Raw genomic sequence first — 15,070 nt, forward strand, 5'->3', positions numbered from 1 at the left:
TAGCGATAAGCCCACTCTCATGGATTCTTTCTAGGTAAGTTACTATTATACGATCTCTGTACTCTAAAAGATTACACGATTGTCCAGCGACGAAAACATCAGCCAATGCTAAACAGACAGATTCTATGACTGTTAAGGGCGATCTATTGGGACTGTTGCATCTCGAAGTGTGGTCCATGGACAGCAATAGATGTATCACCTGGGATGGGAGGTGGTTAGACCTGCAGACTCAGGCCCCACCCTAGACTCACTGAACTAGAACTACATTTCAACAAAATATTCAGGAGACTCATACACACCTTCAAGGTTAAGAAGGACTGAGCTAGACTCCAGGCAACTTGAAAGCTAGGCATTCTGACTCTAGCCCTCATTCTCCTACTGTTTATTTCAGTGAACCCTTTAGATGATCAGTATTTACTCTTTTAAAGCAGAACTCAATCATTCATCAAACAGTTTTGAGTGCTGTTGCTGCTGATTTGAGAGACACAGGAAATCAGAGAAAGGACAGTTTCATGAAGACTAACGAAACAACTCACATTTGTTTTAAAATTACAACAGAAATATGTGAAAAGGATTTCCCCCCCCCTTTCACAGAGACTGTATGACTACAGTTTATTAACTCTTGGGACTGTAAGACGACNGGATCCTGGTCATTAAGGTCAATTTGAAACACCTCAGGAATCTAACTTTGTATGTGACTTCATGATAACAAATAAACCCAACTCTTCAAGTCTCATCTACGAGTAATATCATTTCTCTGAATAACACAAAAGTCATTTTTCATTTTCCTGTGACTCTACTGCCATGAGAGAATTCATTATAGAGCTATTTCTAAACTCTAAAAATGGGTTTAATATACACATGATATCAGAGAGGTAGCCAAAAAAGGGTAAGAACTGTGGTGGCTGAAAATTAATTGACATAATTATCCAGTAAAAACGCAACAATTTACTTTGACTACTGGGGTTGAAGTCTACCACTGTAGCATCCTCAGGGCCCCAGGCTAGTCCTGACACATAAAACATACACCAGGATGTGGTGTGGAAGGCTGCTTGGAGACCAGACTGCAACCAACTGGATATAAATTCTTCAATAACTACGTTCAAGGACAGAGTTTACACTTTGCCTCTACAGACACTATTAAGAACAATGTCAGGCAGTTCTTTTCTCCCTGTGACCTGAGCCTAGATTCCCATCTCTTGAATGAGATAGTCAAGAGTATTTCCATGTGTATAGTTTGAGGGGTTGTGGTAAGGAGAGTGTAGTGCCTCCCGGATGAAGATCTGGGAGTGGCCTGTCCTCTGATTATATAAGATATTTTAATCAATTTTTTAAAAAATTTTCCCCAGTTTTTCATAGTAACTCCTCTCTTCTCCATTTATGTCAAGACCTGAAAAGTGATTATTCAGTAGGTGGCTAATGAGAAGGTTATCTCTAGTCACGCTTGCTAATGAGGCCCCTCTTGGAAGTGGCAGGAGTTTGAATGGTATGAGGTAAGAGCGGCAGACCCTCCGAGCACAGTGAAAGGAGACCCACACGCAGTGAGTCTGCGCACACAGGTAGACGGCAAACTCACCTTGGCAAGCTCCAGTGCGGATGTTGGGGATAAAGCCCCGTCGGCAGGGCTGGGGCTGGGCAGGACACATCTCACAGGGGTGGCCCCAGGCCCGTCCGATGGTGGCACAGCACAGAGTCTTGGTGCAGACAATGCCTGTCAGCTGCCCTTGGCACATCTGGTTGTTGACCTGAGTGAAACAAGGGCCTGTCCTGTAATCTGGAATGTGAAAGAAGACAGAAAGACAGGTTTTACGACCATATGCCAATCTTACACCAGTAGCTCCGAATACATAAAACAGAGGCGATTTCTCCTGACTCAAGTGTCTCAAGACAAAAGGCTGGCAAGTTTCAGTTTGAAAATTCCTAATTTTTCAATCCTGAGGACTGCATTAGGAGATTGCAATGTATTTTACACTAGACACTGTAAACGGGTGGCTCAAGGGCTGTGTCTGGGACACAGATGTGTTTTCTTGGCCTGAATTATGTTCTGAAAGAATTTAAATTAGTAGCCAACATTTTTAAATTGGGAAATTTCACATGAAATTTCTATTTCTGGCTTTTCTTGAAAAGTTGGAAGATCTGGCCATGCGAGGTGTGCCATTTTACACGGCATGGGGGAGAGAAGTGGGTCCTTCTCTCTGACACCAAGCCCCAGCCACCCCTTATCCCGGCAGTCTCCTCTTACTGACATTCCTCACCTGCACGCTGCTGGCACCTGCTTGCAGGACTCCCTCTTTACCTAGCAAAGATTTTCTTTCCTGACTGTGTGGACACAAGATCAGAAAATCAGAAGAGAACCAATAATGATATATCCTTCCATATCACAAATATATTTGAGGAGTCTAGTATGTCTGTAAACATTAAGTTCTAACAACCTGATTTTTGTTTCTGTGTCAGTCTGTTTAGTTCCATGTGTAGTTCAGCGAGGAAGACTGTAGCGATAAGCCCACTCTCATGGATTCTTTCTAGGTAAGTTACTATTATACGATCTCTGTACTCTAAAAGATTACACGATTGTCCAGCGACGAAAACATCAGCCAATGCTAAACAGACAGATTCTATGACTGTTAAGGGCGATCTATTGGGACTGTTGCATCTCGAAGTGTGGTCCATGGACAGCAATAGATGTATCACCTGGGATGGGAGGTGGTTAGACCTGCAGACTCAGGCCCCACCCTAGACTCACTGAACTAGAACTACATTTCAACAAAATATTCAGGAGACTCATACACACCTTCAAGGTTAAGAAGGACTGAGCTAGACTCCAGGCAACTTGAAAGCTAGGCATTCTGACTCTAGCCCTCATTCTCCTACTGTTTATTTCAGTGAACCCTTTAGATGATCAGTATTTACTCTTTTGAAGCAGAACTCAATCATTCACCAAACAGTTTTGAGTGCTGTTGCTGCTGATTTGAGAGACACAGGAAATCAGAGAAAGGTCAGTTTCATGAAGACTAACGAAACAACTCACATTTGTTTTAAAATTACAACAGAAATATGTGAAAAGGATTTNGCACGATTGTCCAGCTGATGAAAACATCAGCCAATGCTAAACAGACAGATTCTATGACTGTTAAGGGCGATCTATTGGGACTGTTGCATCTCGAAGTGTGGTCCATGGACAGCAATAGATGTATCACCTGGGATGGGAGGTGGTTAGACCTGCAGACTCAGGCCCCACCCTAGACTCACTGAACTAGAACTACATTTCAACAAAATATTCAGGAGACTCATACACACCTTCAAGGTTAAGAAGGACTGAGCTAGACTCCAGGCAACTTGAAAGCTAGGCATTCTGACTCTAGCCCTCATTCTCCTACTGTTTATTTCAGTGAACCCTTTAGATGATCAGTATTTACTCTTTTGAAGCAGAACTCAANAAAGCAGAACTCAATCATTCATCAAACAGTTTTGAGTGCTGTTGCTGCTGATTTGAGAGACACAGGAAATCAGAGAAAGGACAGTTTCATGAAGACTAACGAAACAACTCACATTTGTTTTAAAATTACAACAGAAATATGTGAAAAGGATTTCCCCCCCCCTTTCACAGAGACTGTATGACTACAGTTTATTAACTCTTGGGACTGTAAGACGACAGTCAGGATTTCCTGATAAGCCCTCATGCAAATGACATAATTCCATCTGAAGGGGAAAGCCACAAGAAGTTTATTTCAGATTTCCAAGAACAAAACAATCACACCTTCAGAGAAAACAGAGTCAATAATGTTGGTAAGATTTTTATGGAAAATGTACTGGGAAAAAGAAAACTTGGATAGAATTTAACCTTCAAAATGCTAAGCTAGAAAAACTTTGATATCATCTAAATGCTATCATGTAACAAAAACACAAAACCACATAAAACTTTTATTTTTTTAAACAAAGAACAAGGCTTTCTCATATAGAGCAAAAGAATATTTTTAAAGATTAACATACAGAAAAAACCCTAAAATAGGTAAAGTTTTTAGCAAGCTGGTTTAACACTCTGTTCCTCTACAGCTGAACTTCAACAAAAATAGCTCATTTTAATCCCTTACATAAGAACAACAGATGTGCTGGCGGCAAATCACGTTTTTGAAAAAGACAATCTTTGCAGTATATGTGTAGATATGTTAACCTTATAAACAAGCATGTTTCCCACACCACAAACTGCCAGGTTGTAAATTTTTTAAACCTATCTATCGTCCTTCACACAATCATTATTTTGCCATTTTAAACAAATATTAAACTCATAATAAATTAAATCAAGTTCTGAACAAGTGGGAAAACTCTATTTTTCATAAGAAATATAAAACATTTATTTTTCTGTAATTCTTGCATACATAGCTATGTTCACATGCTGCACGCTTTTAGGATTCCCAGAGAGAAGCCTCCATACCCTCCCTCAGGATCCCATCCTTAAGTACACCAACTTGTCAGGAAATTCCTTCCTTCCACTAACTATAACACCTTTTTAAAATCATGTCCTCTCAGTCTGCTCTCTTTGGAGAAGAAAAATATCTGGACAAGGATGGCTGTTTATCCTCTGAAATGACCTTTCATGTTGAAGGTTCTAATCAAGCCAATCCCAGACTTCCCTTTCTGGGAAAAGGGTTTACCATTCCTTATTTCTTTTGCCTACACAGTATTTGCCTCCTTACAAACTGTGCTGAATCCATTTTCTTATATCATTATTCTTGGCTTTCTGGTAGGCAACTGGTTAAAATGTAAAATTACGGCATTACCTACTTATTCAAGAATTACCATCTTGTAAAATATGAACAGATGGGCGAAAGGGGATGTAAATATCCTGATCAGATTAAAACATCCTGTCCCAAACTCGGCTAGCATTTTAATTATGGTCAAAGAGCCCTGAAAGAATTCCATGTTACTGACCATGCATTCTTGTCATCAAGATTTCAGTGTGGGTAAAATATTATTGTATGCCACACTACCCATGCGCAGTCAAGGACATCCTCCCAGCGTATTAGCAAAATATAAAAGGAAAGAACTGCTTATCACTTGGGTATGCTGGAGCCAGTATGTTGGAGGTAGGTATTATCTTCATTACTGTATGACCAAAAAAATGTTAAAAAATGGCCTGTGAAACACAAATACTTTTATTTTGATTTTCTAATATCGAACTACAATATAGCATCTTTTTCATTAGTTTCAGAGGTACAGTTTAGTGATTCATCAGCTGCATATAACATCCAGTGTTCATTACATCACGTGCACTCCTTAATGTCCATCACCCAATTACTTCATCTCCCACCATCCTCCCCTCCAGCAACCCTGTTTGTTTCCTAGAGCTAAGTCTCTTATGGTTTGTCTCCCTCTCTGATTTAGGCTTATTTTATTTTTCCCTCCCTTTCCCTATGATCCTCTGTTTTGTTTCTTAAATTCCACATATGAATGAAATCATATGATAATTGTCTTTCCTTGACTGATTTATTTCACTTAGCATAATACCCTCTAGTTCCATCCACATTGTTGCAAATGCTAAGTCAGAATGGCTAAAATTAACAAGACAAGAAACAACAGATGTTGGCGAGAATGCGGAGAAAGGGGAACCTGCTTACACTGTTGGTGGGAATGCAGGCTGGTGCAGCCACTCTGGAAAACAGTAGGGAGGTTCCTCAAAAAGTTAAAAACAGAGCTCCTCTACGACCCAGCAATTGTACTACTAGGGATTTGCCCAAAGGATACAAACAGTGATGCAATATAACATCTTAACTTGTTTTTTACAGTCCTACTTCTATTCGCGTTAAGCAGCTGGTGCAATGAGAAAACTCATCAAGAACTGGCTCCTTGCTGCTTTTTTTTCCAAACAACTTCATTATGGTATCATGAATATAACATATATTCACCTGTCTTAAATGTACAACTCAATAATTTTTAGTAAATTTACTGAATTGTGTAGCCATCACCACAATCTAATTTTAGAGTATTTGCATCACCCCCAAAGATTCCTTGTGCCCATTTCCAGCCCCAGCCAACCACTACTCTTTCTGTCACTATCAATTTGGCTTTCCTGGACAGTGTAGACAAATGGAATCATATAGCGTGTGGTCTTTTCTGCCTGGCTTCTTTGCCTTAGCATGATGTCCTTGAGGAACATCCATGCTACAGCATGGGTATTTCAATCCCTTTTACTGATGACTAGCATTCCACTGTATGGATATGGATACACCGCATCTGCTAACCAATTAGTGGCCATCTGCTGGGTTGTATGGTGAATTTACGTTTAACTTCTTCAGGAAATGCCAAATAGTTTTGCCAAAGTAGCTTCACCATTTTTTATTCCTATCAGCAATGAATGAGGGTTCCAATTCCTCCACATCCTTGCTAGTATTTTCTTCTTTATTATAGTCTATGTTACCATTCTACTTTAAATAAATACAATTGAATATATTTGGAAATTTTGATATAATTTCATAAGTCCTCTTAAGATGCTAGACAGTGCTAGATAAACAAACTGAGCATTACTGTTGTACAAACAACCTGATAACCTCTGAAGAGGTTTCCAGAAGGTGATAACAGAAATAGGTCTGGTGGAGGATTGGGGACTGAAGGAATTTTTTGTTGTTGGCATTTATTTTTTTGCTTATTTTTTTATTTTACATGTTTTGCTTTGTTTTATGAAAGACACACACATTTCCAAAAGCCAATCAATGGGAATGACCCAGTTGAGAGGGAAGGCTTATAAGTACCAAAAACAATAATAATTTCTAGTGTAAGACCCCTGAGGAGTCAGCCTGAGAGTGAAACCAGAATGTGTGGAGGAGTTATCCTTAGAAAGGAGAAGAAAAGCACTTCTCTGGTAGCCTGAGAAAGAAGGGCGTGGAGACGGGAGAGTATTTATGGAGTAGATGGACAGTGAGCAGTGTCCTCTCCCACACCTTCTATTTCCTTTGTGAAACAGGAGATGGGGTCAGCTGTGAAGTCAGATATTTGAGGCTGGGATGGCATGGCAGATCCCAGGCCAGGGAGCTGACATATGAACCCAGTGGACTCCCAGGTGGCATTCAGGGCTTCTCTATGGCAGATGATCAGGATGGACTGGTAGTGGGACCAAAGTGTCTGCCTGAGGACTCTCCTTAGCATCCCTAAGCAGTGGAGAGGCTCACTCAGAGGTTGGACTCATCAGGGTTAGAGTTTCATCTGTCAGATGTGGAAAAAAAAATCAGAATGGCAGACTATGGAATCTATGCTGGATGAATAGGAAATGAGAAAAAGGAGGACTGATAAATTAAGAAGTGGGAGAAAGCAGTAAGATCAGTGGGCCAGGTGTCTCCAGGAGGCTTCCCATGAGGAGGGAAAATAGTCACAGGGACAGCAATAGATCAGCTGCCTGTGTGGCTGAAGCATCATTCATTTAACTACCAGCAGAATGGAGGAGAGGGCACAGTGCATCACTTAGGGAAGACACCCACACATACTGTAATGCAAAGGTCATCCTCTGGAGTTGTGCAATAGATGGCCCTCTTAGAGACCTTTCTACTATAACTGCTACAACAACAATTTCAAAAGACGTCCAGAATCCATTGAATTCCATCCATTCCCACGTTAGCATACAAAGACTTGGCTGGTCCTAGAAAGTACAGGAAAATACATGGAACTTCCCATCAAGCTGCACAGCATTTGGAGTTAGGCAAGAAGGCATTTCCATTCTCAGGAACCAAGGAAATGCAACATGTAGTCAAATGATCACACTGTGTGGGAGCTGCAGATATGAGTGTCACGAAGAAGTGTAGGCTGTATATAGCTGGTTTAACAATCCTGGCTATGGGACTGTCTCCTTTCAGTAATGGCGGGGTTTTTTTGTTGTTCTTGCTGTTTTTTAAGATTTTATTTATTTATTTGACAGACAGCAAGACAGAGAGAGAGCACGAGCAGGCAGAGCAGCAGAGGGAGAGGGAGAAGCAGGCTCCCCGCTGAGCAGGGAGCCGGACACAGGGCTCGATCCCAGGACCCTGGGATCATGACCTGAGCTGAAGGCAGATGCTTAACTGACTGAGCCACCCACTGCACCCAGTAACGGAGTTCTTGACAGAGCAATTATAAATAATGTTTTTTAGTGCACCCTATCACGGTTTTAACTGAGAACCTAGTTGGTGTGCCAGCTAAAATCTTTGATCACAGATATAACTGGAGCATGCAGAGAAGGCAACCCCAAAACTTATATGGGATGGTACAACAGTTTCCTTAGTTTAATACAATCTGCCCTGAATGTCCACAGACCCACACTTCATGCTGACCAAATATTCAGAGTTAAATAAACTCAAATAATTGAGACAGTGATTGTCTTCCTCGATGGAAAAGCATCTGTTAACCTCAGAAAATTTTAGAATTAAGTACAGAAATGTTTAAGGGAATAAAAGCCATTATATTAATATTGTTGTTTTAAAGAATCTGCAAAAATTATGCACCTATAATGTTTAACAGCTTTTGCCCTATTCCATCAGACTGCCTTATAACCACAATTTAAAATAAATAATTTAATGACCTATTTAGAATGATTTTTTTCAATTTAAATCCTAGTAGCCAACACATAGTACAAGAATGATGTTTTTTTTTTAAACTTAAAATGCGACTACTCTTATATACAGAACTGGACCATTTAAGTGAACCTATAAACTTTTAAGTTAAATAATTTAGTTTTTAATTAGCTTCAGAAGAATTATTTGAGTACTTGCAAAGGTTTCTAAGTCACACAAGTGAGGTACTTAAAAATTACATGCATTTAATATAAAAAAGCAGTTTAAAAGATATGGAGGTGTTTCATTAAATATTAAATTGGAACCAAATATTATTCAAAGGCCTCTTAAAGTGACTACTAAAATCTGCTCAATTAATAGAGATATTTATAAACTGGATTTAAAAGTTCAAAGAATATCCCCTAAGGAACTGAAAGCAGGGTCTTGAAGAAATATCTATACATCCAGGTTCACTCAGCATTATTCAAATAGCCAACAGGTGGATGCAACCCAAGTGTCCATTGACAGATGAATGAAGAAACAAAACACATACAGCAGAATACTACTCAGACCTAAAGAGGTAGGAAATTGGAAATTCTTCAGCACAGACGAACCTTGAGGACATTATTCCACGTGAAATTAACCAGTTCCAAAAGGAAAAATATTTTATGATTTCACATACATGAGATATCTAGAGTAATCAAATTTATTGGGACAGAAAGTAGAATGGTGGTTGTCAAGGGCTAGGGGGAAATGGGATTAGGGAGTTTATGTTTAATAAGTATGGAGTTTCACTTCTGCAAGATGAAAAGAATTCAACAGATCAACAGCGGTGATGTTTCAAGACAATGTGAAGATACTAATGCCACTGAACCGCACTCTGAAAAAATGGTTTACAGTGGTCAATTCCCATGTTATCTGTATTTCACTGCAATTAAAAATATATTTTTAAAAAAGCTCAAGGAATAATCAGGATTTTGAAAGTTATATTTAAGTAGAGCAAATTCTTTTTTTTCCCAAAGATTTTATTTATTTATTTGACAGAGAGAGAGAGAGCAAGAGAGGGAACACAAGCAGGGGGAGTGGGAAAGGGAGAAGCAGGTTTCCCGCTGAGCAAGGAACCTGATGTGGGGCTTGATCCCAGGACCCTGGGATCATGACCTGAGCCAAAGGCAGACGCTTAATGACTGAACCACACAGGCACCCCAGCAAACCCAAATTCTTAAGACCATAATAACCTTTGAGTATTTTTCATATACATGGTCACCACAGAGGGCACTGACACAAAGCCCCTTGCATCACAGACCACTTGCCTTGTGATGGAAATTTATATTGTCACAATTGATTACAGTGCACACAACACTGCATGGGTATTCTCGAACACAATGAATACATACTTGGACTCTCTGTAAGGTAAATTCTGAGTACTAGAAATGCTGGGTCAAGTGCCCAGTTTGAAAAATATTCAAACATACTCAGAACTGCTCTCTAAAGAGAGGCTGATCCTTACACCTTCTCCAGCTGAGTAGAGGCAGATGGTTTAAGTTTTATTCATTTAATGGGAGAAAAATGGTATCTCATTGTTGCTGAATTATGAACTCATTGTCCCTATTTTTTGGCAATGAATGGAAGAAAATTAACTCTGTGGCAGCCACTTCATATTACAAAACCCATCCTATAAATTATCTCTTTTTATTCTGAAGTACAAAGAAAGAATTTTCGCCATTTTTACAAAGGAAAAATTAAAAGAGATAAAGCTCCACGTGGAGAATGAAAGAGCTAGAAAAACATGAAACGGAGACTGAACTTGAAGACCAGTCTCCCTCCCAAGCCCTGCACCATTCACACAGTGTTCACTAAACCCAAGACACGGATCACCACGCCCTCGGCTTCTGGTAGCTTTGCCTTCTCATAACAGAACAAAGCCTTCACCATATTAACGAATATTGTCAAATTCCCCAAGTGCCTCCTGCCACCCCCAGGTATGATCTCCCAACTCCCCAAAATTCTTCAAGCCTCATCTTGCTTTGCTTTGGTTCCCAAAGATTGAATCTCCTAGCCATGTTCAATTAGGGAGAGATTCTGTGTACACTGAAAGAAACATTAAAGACTTTTGCTTCTGCAGATAAATGAGTGATTATTTTAACTATCACAGTTGTACTGCATTTTTTCTCTAACGTAATATCATTATTTAGGATCTCAGTGGAAACATGGACTCAGTAAAGAAGGGTTCTTTTCACCATTCTCCAGACTTTCAAAGCATAAGACTACCACCAACATCAAAGAGCTCTGGTAGAATGAGGAGGCAGGAAAGATAATTAGGTGCTGGCCAATGATGCAAACAAAATTGCTATCTTTGATGTCACATTTCATAAGGATGAAGGCCATCAAAGCTGTGGTCCTCAAATTCATGGCCTTGAACTGAAAATGCATTCTCCCAAGAGCACAACCAATTAACTTACTTTACACATGACAAAAACAAACAAACGAACAAAAAAGCTAAAGATTAAAAACTAAAAAGACTATTTAAACAGAAGGATATTGTCACTTTTGAAGAAAAAATTTAGACAAAAATATTTTGTCATGAGTGATAAGGGGGCCAAAGACATAAATGATTAACACAAAAGTTGATCATATGCAAGTCAAATCCACAAAGTACTAAATTTGAAGATGCCTAAGAAAAATACATAGTACAGTTCATTAGGCATGAATAATTTCAGAAGAAAGTGCTATATGCTCACAAAACATTTATCCATTATCAATAAAGTCAGATACAAAATCAAGGGAAACCAATTTTAGAACAGATCTGATTTATCTCCTGATTCAAACACAAAGACGTCACCAGACTCAATTACAGTGGCAGGGAATAAAATGTTAGACACAACTTGCTGACAGCCTTTATACAGTAATATGGATTCAATGTACTATTTTCTTATTGAAATTTCTGCTTATATCAATTCCTGCCCAGCAATAAAGCAGCCATGTGCACATTACTGAGTCAATCAAACCTAATAAATCACAGTCATCCCAAGAAATAAGACACACTACCTGCTTTATGATTCTGTCCTGACAACTTCTAAACTAGAAAGGCTGGGATTTCTCCTGAAGAAAGAGTGAATGCCATGTGATTCACTACTGGGGTTTAATTATTTGGGAGTTGTAGGGAAATGCTAAAGAACAAGGAAGATCATTGATCATATGGCCTTCTAAGAGGACACAGGTAGCGTTTGTCCACAGATTCATCTGACTTACAAACGGGGAGGCCTTGCCTCTGTGACTTGCTGCATGAAGAAGAGCAAGTGGTCAACAGATCTTGATGGCACTGGTGGTCCAGCATGGGAGGTGTTCTGCACTCATGAAGCAGGTCATTCCTGGCTCTCTGGTTGGAGGCTCACACATAAGCACCAGGAGAGGCTCAAGAGCAAAGGCATGCAACTGCGACATTTCAGCAGAAAGGTCAGGACTATTATACCAGCTCAGTAAAATAAAAATGAACATATCTTACACAACCAGCAAGTTTGTAATTGCTGAGAAGCCCATGAAGCCTGACTGGTATGGGTACTAGGGGAACTTGTTTCATGGATATACCAATACAAATGAAAAGATGAAAGTCTTTGGTTCAAGAAAGCAAACCCTTTTGATATTCAGACTCAACAGAAGAACAGAAAAACAAATATTCAGTGTTTCAAGCTAAATTAGTTGTTTAGAAGATCAGATGGAAGAAACAGCTTACAACACAGCAAAATTTCTAAAAAATTAATATCTTAAATAAAAGATTAGACCTCAAGGACAGAGACTAGAAACCAGAATGTGACTACTACGAATTCCAAAATAAAATTTAAAAAAGAAATAGAGAATAAAGAAACCATACGAAAAAATTTCCTAAACTTTGATAAAAAGTAGTTTTCACCTTCGGATTAAAATGGCTTATGGTGTCACAGACAGGAATAATGAAAAAAAAAAAAAAAAAAGCATACTCCAAAGAAGAGCCTCATGAAATCTCTGAATCTCTCAACCTTAGATTAAAAAGAAAAACTACCTCTCCATTTCCAGACAGAAAAAAATAAGCTACCTACAAAGAAGACGAAATAGCCTGGCATTAGTTTTACCCTATGTGGCATAAGGAGTTAAAACACAGCGAAACAACATCTACGGGTTATTAATTTGTAATTTTTGAGAAAGGATTCTTCAAATAAAAGTCATATGATAAGATAGAACTTAATAACAGCCTGAAATAATGTCAAGAACTGGAAGGGTATGGGGGGTATTTGTTATAATGAGGACTTAGAAATGGATTATTCCTAAGATCTTCACTTGGGACTGGGAGATGTAAACATGTAAAATGTTTCAGGGCAAGAGGAACAGGTATTCTTTAATTTTGTTACTGTACAAAAGTTGTGAGAGAGCAACAGAAGCTTCAATATAATTCTGAAAAATAGGAAGGTAATCACTAGTTTGATGAAAAACACAGCATTTCTTAAATCAATTAAGGAAGAAGGGTAGTGGAAATAGAGGCATAAAATATAATTGATTAGCACTAAAAACAACAGATTTAAAGAGTAAAACCACAAAGTATAACTACATATACATAAAATGGGATGAGTAAACCATATATATTGAAATCACAATAAATATGAGTATGCTCAGTTTCTAATCAGATAATTTGTAGATCTGATTAAAATAACAAAATTTGGTTCTATTCTGTCTACAAGAAAACCATCAAAATGAAACGACAAAGTGGAAAGCAGACGGAACAAAGAAAAACCAGGAAAATCATAAATGAAATAAAGTAGAAGTATCAATAATCAATATCAGGGTGTTAACTCAAGAACAAGAGGCATTACGTGAGTCAAAAAAGAATAGTAGTAAGGTTAAAAATAGCAATTCATTAAGAGGATGGATTTATACACTAAAAACTAAGTGAAACACCAAGAGGTGTTTCTAGAAATACAAGGAGAGCTTAAAGGTATAAAGGAGACCCTTTCAAAATTGACAGAGCAGGTAGACATAAGATAAATAAGAGGAGCACAATAAAAAAGCTTGCCTTAACAGCTCGATTTGCAATTTTGTACCACATAAACACCGGTGTAATACTCTTCCTTTGTTTTCATAGAACATTTATTAAAGTGAGCCACATTGTTTCAGTGACATTCAGTAGATTCCTGGGGTTTCTGTTGAATATTTTCTCTTCCACTGTGTGAAACTCTGAAACATGGCACAGCTCCTTGCATAGATCGATTTTAGGTAATGTGGTGGGTTATACTCTCTAGTAAAGAACAGCATGTGTTCTTTTATTAAAGGGATCACAACCAACTTTTTAAACTGTAGAATCTGTGAGATGAAATTCAGTATCTTAGGGAGAGAAATTTTAGCAGTTATACAATTTCACACCAATGTGGTTTGTTCTAATCTATAGCTGTGCTGTCCAAAACAGTAGCCACTAGCCACATGTGGCTTTCTAAATTTAAAGTTTAAATTTAAATTAAATTAAATAAACATTCAGTTCCTAATCATACTAGCCACATGGCAAGTGCCTGAGAGCCACATGTGGTTAGTGGCTACTGCACTGGCAGCACAGAGAACATTTCCACCATCCCAGAAAGTTCTATCGATGCACACTTGAGTGACAGTCTCCCAACACCATGGGCAAGCAGGGAATGAGAACATGCCTGGTATTGAGACAAGAGTTCTTTATAAGAGGTTTGCACAATGCACTATCACCAACATTTAAGCTCACCTGTACAATAATTTCATTTGGTTGGCATTAATAGCTTTCCTTTACAGATGATGACAGTAGGCACAGACAGGTTAAATAAAATTGCCCAAAGTCACAGACGTTGTATAACAAAGCCAGAATTTAAATGACAAACATACCTGACACCAAAACCCATGATCTTAACCACTATACTCGCTACCTCCCAGTAGCACTGATAATAGTGTATGTATGAGAGCAGCTTCTGTGTTTGAACATTGGTTCTTGCTCTGCATTAAATGCCCTTTTCTGCATACATTTATTCTTTCCTTTGTTTTAAGATCATAACCCTTTTATTCAGCTAATAAATGACACTCCGCTTATTAAATGCTTCACTGGCACTTTGATATGCCTCCAAAGCAAGCTACCATGTTTCAGAGGGCTGCACATCTGCCTGGATTTATATTTTCTCCTATTGTAGTGGGCACATACTTCTCACCTATGGGAATTCTGTTTCAGCAGACACTGCATGGCATCACAGCCCAATCTATTTCAAATCACAGCAGCTTAGCTTCTGTTCTCTAAGCAGGGGGACTCCAAACAAGTATCACTTAACACCAGGAGAGGGTACAGGGTGGGATATAGACAACGCTAAGTGTCCATGAAGCCAGAGACAATATCTACAGAACGTGGAATCTTTACCATTCCAAATAATCTGCAGTGCTAGGTAGGTGCTGGGCTTTACTGCTCACTTCCTGAAAGGTATCCGGCTCATACTAGGTGATGCATGTAAGTACATCCTGAGCACTGTAAAGTATTATCTAAATTTATGTGTTTCCAATAACAACTTTTAGACATGGAACAC

The 15,070-nt window shown here is 38.8% G+C and overlaps 1 protein-coding gene across 2 annotated transcripts in view; it reads right to left on the reverse strand.

Moving 5' to 3' along the window:
• The window catches only part of FBN2 (fibrillin 2), a 260,894-nt gene that overhangs the window by 193,990 nt on the left and 51,834 nt on the right, over positions 1 to 15,070 (reverse strand). For both annotated transcript variants that reach the window (XM_034655954.1, XM_034655955.1), the window contains exon 6: positions 1,577 to 1,774. In XM_034655954.1, coding sequence (XP_034511845.1) covers positions 1,577 to 1,774 — 198 coding nt within the window. The remainder of the gene's footprint in view (positions 1 to 1,576; positions 1,775 to 15,070) is intronic.

The sequence above is a fragment of the Ailuropoda melanoleuca genome, chromosome 3 (genome assembly GCF_002007445.2).
Source record: "Ailuropoda melanoleuca isolate Jingjing chromosome 3, ASM200744v2, whole genome shotgun sequence".
Classification (NCBI taxonomy): domain Eukaryota; kingdom Metazoa; phylum Chordata; class Mammalia; order Carnivora; family Ursidae; genus Ailuropoda; species Ailuropoda melanoleuca.